This window comes from Clavelina lepadiformis, chromosome 5, assembly GCF_947623445.1.
Source record: "Clavelina lepadiformis chromosome 5, kaClaLepa1.1, whole genome shotgun sequence".
Classification (NCBI taxonomy): Eukaryota; Metazoa; Chordata; class Ascidiacea; order Aplousobranchia; family Clavelinidae; genus Clavelina; species Clavelina lepadiformis.
This window is the reverse complement of record NC_135244.1, coordinates 8,452,592-8,461,931: the sequence shown is the minus strand read 5'-3', so window position 1 is coordinate 8,461,931 and position 9,340 is coordinate 8,452,592. Positions and strand designations below refer to the sequence as shown.

The 9,340-nt window shown below is 35.6% G+C and overlaps 1 protein-coding gene across 1 annotated transcript; it reads left to right on the top strand.

Annotated features, from left to right (window-relative positions):
* On the top strand, positions 1-8,172 carry LOC143458974 (uncharacterized). The gene is made up of 21 exons (XM_076955891.1): positions 1-21; positions 232-300; positions 493-555; positions 644-706; positions 1,269-1,348; positions 1,440-1,488; positions 1,675-3,951; positions 4,046-4,123; positions 4,753-4,862; positions 5,061-5,164; positions 5,285-5,379; positions 5,505-5,620; positions 5,708-5,903; positions 6,061-6,222; positions 6,365-6,416; positions 6,498-6,679; positions 6,791-6,969; positions 7,154-7,301; positions 7,395-7,541; positions 7,643-7,717; positions 7,967-8,172. The coding sequence occupies exons 1-21, from the start codon at positions 1-3 to the stop codon at positions 8,060-8,062; spliced, it is 4,362 nt and encodes a 1,453-aa protein (XP_076812006.1). The 3' UTR covers positions 8,063-8,172.
* The last annotated feature ends 1,168 nt before the right edge of the window (positions 8,173-9,340 follow it).

Genomic DNA, 9,340 nt, shown 5'->3' with positions numbered 1-9,340 from the left:
ATGACGGGCATGACGGCTAAGGTATAGCCTAATACTGAATTATAGTATATAGCATAATAATAATAATATTCGTTTATAATATTTTTGGATTGTCAGCGCCTTTCTTCGATAAACACAGTAAAATATTACTGTGTTTATGTGTGGGCAGTTATTTTCAGAAGGCAATTTTGGGATTATGGACACCAGCACACACTGTAGAAAACGCCTGCCAATTTTCTTCAATTTATTCAGAGCAATGGCTATACAAAGTGTGAGGCCCCTGAAAGGTCATTCTTTCATAGCTACGATGAGATTCAAGCGGTATTGAAATTTAACGCTGTCATTATACACATATAGGCTATATATCATGCTCTGTAAACTTGAAAGGTATAAAAACACCAATGACTGTAAATCATTTTTTCCTTCAAAATCAAAATCAAAATCAAAAGCAAAAGCTGTATTGTAAATCCTCACACGTCATATAGTTTTTTACGGTGATGCTGTCATCTATAGAGATTTCCATCTGAGTTCCTCGGCAAAAGTTCTTATGTGGATCAGAATACGTTTTACGAAAATGTTTGAGATAACATATAATACAGTATATCAGCCGGTTTATCTGTTTTTTTTTTTACTTTGAATAACTGAAGCATATGCACAATCCCAGCCTTTCGTAATACATTCGAATAGCAAAATGCTTTTGTTGTTGCTGTTGCTGTATGAATATACCGTATGTAATGAGCAAAATATAGAATCGTTTCACCAAAATCGTTTCTAGTTTTTATAAGAAAATTAATTTTTAATGTATTATTTAGGTTAAAACTTAGTACAGTATTCGGGCGCTTGCAATGTTATACCTGTAAAATAAAGCATTTGCGTACAAGGTAATTTCTACGCATGGCAAGCGATGTTACAACACAAAACCTTCATTAGCTGTGGCACCACATAATTCCTCACAAGACCAAGGTCATGCGAGAACACGGGTGAATGATCTATACATGAACTTCCTTGCATATATACAGAAGTTCTCACAAAGGAGGGAATAAATTCAGCTTCAGATGGTAGTTTACTGATAACGCTTTCTTTTCTCAAATAGACTTACTGTCTGTAAAGTCAGCTTTGCGTGATTCATTGCAGCGTCTTGATGATCAAAACGCTAACAAACTGCGCTAACTGAATGAATTGTGTTAAGTAGCTGGTTTGTTTACATGCCACCTTTTACAAAGAAGTTAAATGTATAGAAATTTTTTTTGTAAAAATTCTATCGTCTTAATGACGTCACATTTCTTCAGATCACTGATCACATTTCGTTTCAGATTTTGCCTAGAATTTCTACCTCGTCTATAACGCGCCACCCTGCGATGAACATAAGGTGTAATTATAGCAAGCAATTTATTGAATAAATTACAAAAGCTAAGAAGTACTTTACGTTACTTTAAAAGACAGATACTTTAAATTTTTAGCAAGATAAAGTACTCTTCACTTGTAAATGTTAATCACAAACACTTTCAAGTATAGTCTTGTAACCTTTAAGTAGCGTTGGCTATTATGTACCATGGCTTGTCACATACAATATAGCCTACTTGCTAATTTTACCACGACTCCTAAGTCAAAGGACGGACTTTTGATTGAAGCTATTAAAAACAAAAACTCAAGTTTATATTGCTATATACAGTATTTTAAGGCAAACCAATAAAGGACTCGGTTAGTTTTCAAATGTTGCTATTCAAGATAGTTGCGCTGGCTTTAGTTAGTTTATCAATCAATGCAACGCAAGCAAATGCTGAAGAAAGTGGAATTCCCAGCTGTTTCCAGTGTAAGGAAAAATCAGTAAAAGATTGTTTCGCAAAAGAAAATAAAGGGCAACCAAAATATGTCAAAATATGTCGCAAAGACCAATCTGACTACTGCTTTATGACGTATGTCAATATTCTACCTAAAGTTGGCTTGGAGGTACTTGGAGTAAAAAAGCAAACAGTGTTCATTCAAGGATGTGAAAACATGGAGTATGAAATAGTCGTAAATCAAAGCACGTTCAAGATTAACTTTAACTGCGGAGAAGAATATAACAAAAAAAGGAGAAAAAAGTCAATTGATTATTATCAAAATCAAGGTAAAGTAATTTTTAACTATTGCTGTAAATTTTCCTGGTGCAATGGCGCGTCGGACTTGAACCCAAGTTTTATGAAAAAAAATCCACGATTATTGCAAACCTATGGTGCATTTGAATCACCAAGGTCACAGACAAGAAATTCTGAGTTTTCCGGAAGCGGCGGAAGCGAGATGAATAGCGGAGAATCCTTGGAAATCAATAATGTGTTCATTCCTGTCAGTAAAACTTATCCAACCCCAGATTATAAAAAACTTTCTGCGGGTGATGAGATTAGTGGAGAGATAATTATTCATGAAATTACTCTTCCTGGATTTAGTCTTGCAACCTCCACACCAGTTCAGCCTAAAGTGTCAGATGTAGGTACTTATGTGAAACAAACTGTGGAACAAGGTGGTAATATGGAACTGTACAAACATTTAACTCCTATGATAACCACAAAGCTTGCTGAAACATTGGTACCCACAGTGCCATTGAGTACAAAGACAGAAAATGGAACGTCTACAAGCATGATAAAACAAAAAATATTCAAGAGTATATTTTCTCCTAGTAGCTCTTCAACATTATATAACTTCAGAATATCAGAAGCCCACAGTCCAAGTTCCAAATTCGACGATGGCGAAAGCGGAAGCGGGTCCGTAAATAATAACTTTCAAACTACTTCTAACTTTGTACAGCTTGAAACTTCAGTTGCTAATAAATTTCTCGGGATGGATGTAACAACAGAAAGTATATTTGACGCAAGTGGGTCAGAACACTCTACACTTTATTCAGACCAAGCAAAGGGTTATTATGCAAGCACATCCGTATTTTACAAGGAAGCTACAAATATCGCGTTTTCTACAACTTCCCCAAATAAAATGCATATTTTGACGGAATCTGCATTGTCTAACATTACTTCAAGCTTAACGACCAAGTTTCTCTTTATGAATAAGACAACAGAATCATCAAGTCCCACAGTAAGGCCATCGACATTTTTCGGATTACCAACCCAAGCTTTGAGCACATCATCAGACACATTAAAAGATGATTCCACTCCTCTCCTAAATGAGACAAAAAGTTCCAGTACGACAATGATTGCCACTCAGCCGTTTCCAAGCAAAATTGAAAATGTTTCGGAGAAGGAAGGAGTGACGACTTCTACAGCCACTTTAAAAGATCAAACTTTTATTTTAGACGATGGACCAAACCTTACAACTGTACATGCAGCTAACAACGAAAACTGGAATAGTTTATCTACACGATTACCAAAAAGTACTTTTCCAACCAGACACTTGCGAGTTCTTGATAAATCGACTGATATGACAACATTTACGGCAAATAACAATAACTCCATGGAAGAATTTAACTCCACTTTTACAAGCGCGTCTGCAATTACGAAGTTTGACGTCAACACCAGAAAAAACGAAAGATCGACGTCTGGTATGAAATTTTTAGCAGGAACAGACTCATCGACAAATGAGGTAATGATGACGTCAACACACACCTCTACCAGCACCACCTCTGCATCGAAAACCTTCGCTGACGACAACGCATCAGTAACAAGCTTAACTGCAGTTCCCTCAAATCAATTAAACGTTTTAATTTCTGGATCTCAAACATCAACAACAATTGCCACATCCACCCTTATTAAGCCTTTGTCAAACCCCTCTGCTGTTCAACAATCGGACATGGAAACAACTCCAGAAAGTTTTACTTTTAGAAGCATGGCAATCTATAAGACAACGATTTTCGAGAGTAGTTTCGAAAACAACAATTTGTTGGAAATATTATTACTAATTGAGCTTCATATAAATTTCACCAGCTCTAAGTTCATTGATCAACTGGAACGAAACTTAGCTTCAGCGTACGTTCAAATTTTGAAGGTATATGACCGTGGCGAAATTCTATTTTTATTGCCAATATCTATATAAACTGAGCTGAATGTTGCAAACTTCTTCAAACGACTTTTATTTCCAGGTTTCAAAAGAAACAATGCGGTCTCAACGAGGAAAACGCTCAAACCGAAACCTGTTGCAAACCAACAGAAAATTTAAAGTAAGACATTTAAAGACTTATATAACTACAAATCTTTAAAAATTCAACCCACTTTCTTTAAGTTGTAAATCAGAGACCTCCACCCGGTGGCTCTTGTATAGTATATCTACTATATCATAATGCGTTTATAATACGCCCACAATAAGTTTTGCCAGATTCAACATTCAAAATGTTTGGTAATTTTAGTTCAATTTTAATGTCTCGCTTTAATAGATGTCACGTACTCCTTTGTACTCCTTCGTTACGTCGAATTTTGGCTCCAAGTGTTTTCACCCCAAGTGAACTGCTTTTTTAATATGGTTTAAAAAATGACGTTTGTGGCAGTGTAGTGAATATTATTGGAGGAATATACATCAAACAGGCTTGATTTCCAAAACGTCCACTAGTTTAGTGCTCTCTGTACTGGTCTACCATGTGACAGTTATTAGAAGACGTGTTTTTAAAATGATTAGCCTGATATATTGTAGTTATTTTCTTTTCGAACTTTAGCGTCTCTTTTTTGGGTAGGTTTTTTTTTCGGCCAGTGGTTCAAAATCGCTGGAGGCCCTTGATATAAATTGTAGCGTTATTGGTATTCAAATATAGTTATTGATTTCAAAATAATAACATGCATAGTGTTGATGTTGCAGGTGAAGGTATTTCGTGCTAAACGCATTTCTCCTTATTCGGTGGAATTTATATTTGCCTTGTTGGAAAATGGCCACACTTTACCTAAAGAAAAAGTAGAAAAAGATTTTAGGTAAATTTTAATTACCTTTATAATGTGTTATTCGTAATTTTACTATTATAAGGTAGACCTATTTATTAAAAAGCTCTTCTTTTATTAAACCAATTGTTTTCCACGATAAAAACTAAACAGGTCTGTGCAACAGTGAAGAAAGTTATTTCTAAAGGATTTATCAACTTAATCGATTTAAAGATCTTCTTTTACTCTCAGAAACCTGTCACCCCGACTTTTGTCAGATACCATTTACTTTCCTGTCTTATCATCTATCACAGCTGTGTCAAATGTGTCTTCCTACAAACTAGAAAGATATAAAGGTAGTAGGCTACTTCTTTATTAGCCTACCACAATAAAAGTAAATTTACAAACGTCTTAAATTAATTAAAAAGTACTTTAGTATAGGCTACGATATACTCAGTAGCTGTACTTTGCTTCAGATGTGGTTATTATTCTCGGAGTTTTTGCTGCCATTTTGTTCCTTGTAGCTGCATGTACAATCGCCTACAACAGAAAATCTCTAAGCTGTGCCAAAGTAGGAATATATCCTAAAATCGTCTGGCTACTTTATGCTATGTAGGCTGAAACTTTGAGTAGCATTATATTTAGGAAATTTTGTGGATAAAATGTATCTTGTTTGACGTTATCTTTCACTTTCAGGGAAAAATCAGAGGTGTTGAGCCCGATACAGGCACTGCGTCGTCTTCCGATTCACTTCAGGCTTTTTATGGATCAGAGGCCCAAGTCAATAATACCGAAAAGAGACATTCTTCCAGGCAAGACACCACATTCATATTGAAACAATCACAAGTTCATACACAACTATACAAAGATTCAATTGATAATTTGACTGTGACTTATAGGTTGGATAGCGTAGCTGTACAAACTGAGATAGATATCAGAGCTGAAAAGTCATGCAAGAAACTGGTAACACTTCAGGTTTCAAGAAGAGTTCAAACGGACACTGCAACCCAGTTGAAGATACTAAAAAAATTGTCAACCACAACTACTTCAACACAGACGCAACCAGATATCCAAAAGTGTAATAACGCAAAAAAGGTGAAACCTATAATATTTTTTGCTGATGAAACAAACTTCATTCAGTCAATATTTGGGTAAAAAGCCTTATCTTATTTCTCCTTCCGTTGTATAGCTCATGTTTTGCGGGCGGAGTTTTCATGGTTATTTGTTCCAAGAAAACAAATTTTCTTTGTAGGATGCTGATAAGGAATGGAACGACTTGCTGCAAAAGTTAACTGCACAGCAATTACAAAGTAGAGATCTCAGTGAAAAAAAGAAAACCAGCCATCAAGATTATGCGGCAAACGAAGATGTTGAGAAGAATCCACTATTTTACTTGCCAAGTCTCCCTTCTCAGGTAAGTCCTCAGGCTATACTACACAGTAACTCCGTTTCTCAGCTACTTTGATGGGTTATCATTTACTCAATTTGTGTCATTTTGGCATATAAATCTGTCATATACCGGACAGCTCTTATTGCTTTTATATATGCCGCTTTAGAAGTTGCCATTAGTGATGCAGCCAGTGCTTGATCAAGGACTGTCTACAGCGTGTAAGTATTATTGTTTGTCGGTTTGCTGCATCCTCATTTCGCAATATGTTGTCTCATTTGGTGTGCCACCTGACTTTCCAGGTTTAACACCCTCAACCGGGTGGATGTACCCAGCCTTAACTGAAAACGTTGTCACAGAACCTAAAACAACAGAGGTATGTGAAAACACACAGAAAGTTCTTCATGAATGTAGCAAAGAGGAAAGAAGACAAAACAAAAAGCGCATGCGCAAAATGATGAAAAATAATCTCAAATTAAATCAGGTGATGATTTTTCTTGGTAGAGCAGCAGCAGCATTTCATGACTCATGTTGAAGAACAAAGTTTAGTGTTCATCACTGTTAAAGAATCCTTCAAATAAATTCCTTGATTTAGAAAAAGCTTTCAACTTCAAAAGATACTCATCTGACAAGCAAAGCCGAGGACATTACGCAGCCTCTTACAGTAGGTTCATTAGTGTCCATTTCAAAAAAGCAAGAAGATAAAAGTTCTTCCTCTCTTGACGTTGTTCTGGTGGAAAGTAAAAACGATACACGAAAAGAAAAAAGAAAAAGGTAAACAATATAAATGAAGATATTTATAAAAACAATTGCAAGGTGTTTGCATGAAAAACACAAATATTTCCTGAATTTAGCAATTCATTTATGGTCAAATTTCTAAAATTTCATGGCTTCTATAGATTTCTTGTATCAATTTTTAATATATATATAAATTTAATTTCTTAAATTTTCTCTTCAGAAAAAGAAAGCCTACAGCAACGTTAAAGTCTAAACTTGAAAACAAAGACAAACTCAGGCAAAGCGTTCAGTGTGCACAACAAAAACTTGATTTGCTTATGAATATTAAGCACAACGAAATACTAAGTCCGGCTTACATAAAATATCAGGTTGGATATTACACTTTCAGACATCGGTAAAGATTTGATGTTGAAGGCTGTTTTAACGTAGTACTATAGTTTGATTTTTATTCATGCATATAGGCGGGCAATAGGCTAAGATGGAAACCGAAAACATTCCCAGCAGCTAAGGAGACTAATCATAAAATTTATAATGCACAAGTAAAAAGAGACAACTGGGTGTGTGAAGGAGATGGTTTCGCTTCAATAAGCGACACGCCGCTTGCTCATGTAAATAAACAGTTATCTAGACAATTTTTGAAAGCTTATCATTTATCAAAGGTTTCCAGATATGAATGTTGACAGATTAATATATGCTGTTTATTTTACAGAGCCCACCACGTCTGTTTTCGAGAAAAATCGCTTTTAAAAACGCTGCTGAAACCACGGAGGGAATGTACGAAACGGTATGAGAGCATAATGTGTGGGCAATTTAGTTACTGACAGTTTTAAGCATACAAGCTACAGTAACTTGCCCCTTTCCGACCATTATTAGTTTAAAATTTTGTCAGTTTCGGAAACTTTATCTTAAAGCTTGAACATTCAAGAAGTTTTTGACAATATGATACACAACTTTTCTTATTAAATTTTGATGCTTGGGTTAGTGATTAACATACCTTGTAGTATGTCTCGCAAGTTTCTTCATATTGTCACAGGTACGGTTGGTCGGAGTTCGACCTGCCACTACCGAAGAAAAGAAAAGTAGGTTAATGCAAGAGATTTTAGAAGCACCGAATACCGTTTCATCGTAATTGAACTAAAGATGTGTCCTAATTTAGTTCACGATTTTTGCAACCGTTTTGTTAACATTCATACTTACCAGCCATGTAGACAGTAGGGCGGCGAAAATAAAATTCCTTAAAAATTTTCTCAGAGTTTTAAAAATATAACTTCAACAAAACGACACAGACAACTAAAGATCTGAAAAAAGACTTAAAATCAGAATATAATTAAATAATGCACTTGATAACACAAAGTTTTTCCCCAAAAATGAATGATCGTGTGCTTCGAGATAAGCTTTAAACTCTAACTTACTAAACTTCGACCATTGTTTCTCAACCTTATTTTTTATCCTAGGCCCCATCTTTGCTTTCCAATATAAAATTGCAGTATTTTGGATTAATCGATTTGTGTAGTTTCTAACCGATAGTCCTTTGCGGAGTCAGTGCCAGAAAAGCACTACTCAACTTTTTTCATTTAATTCCCGACGTCGATTCTCACCTTCACGAAGATTCAGTACGTACCGGCGTCGGCCGATTCTACTCCACTATTCACAAACAGCGTGTGGCCTGTGCTTTGAAATGTCTACACTCTACTACATCATGGATACGAGATAACCTATAGAAGAATAATGAGTCTCACTAGATCAACGAAGCTTTGTGCACAAAAACAGCTAAGCACAATGGCAAATCTGACACATATAAATTTATTATACTAATACAAAAAAGAAGAGACAGGAAGGCAGTAAACTACATTGACTATTTTGTTTGGGTTACTCGTTGCAAATAATCAATAAAAGTAACGTAGTGACTATATTTCACCGAATGTAGGTTACGCAGCCTACTGTTGAAGATGGGCGGTTAGGTTAGGAGAATGGGTATGTAAAGATATGATTTTAGCTATTTCCAGTTTCATTGGAGTTAGATTTAAATTAAAAGGTACATAGATTTAGGTTACTGTGATTTAACATTTAAGTTAAGTTAACAAGAAACTGTTGTAAAATAGCTTCGAACTCACAATTTTAGTGGCAGCCTATTCATTTAATGCTGCTGAACACATGTCATGAACAATGGAAATGGAATATAGGGAGTCCGCCTTTTTGTCGTACATGTAGGAGGCGACTATGCAAGAAAAAAAGTATGAAAAGTGTGAATAGTCTTTTTTCGTGATGTGGGTGCTTGACTGTGTGGTCCGTTTACCGCCGCAACGCTAAGTGCTTGTGAAGTAGCGCATATGCTAGTTTTTGATGTAAAGTTGGTGGAACATTGATGATATACGATTAGAAGGTTACAGATCCCTTAAGTTTTGCT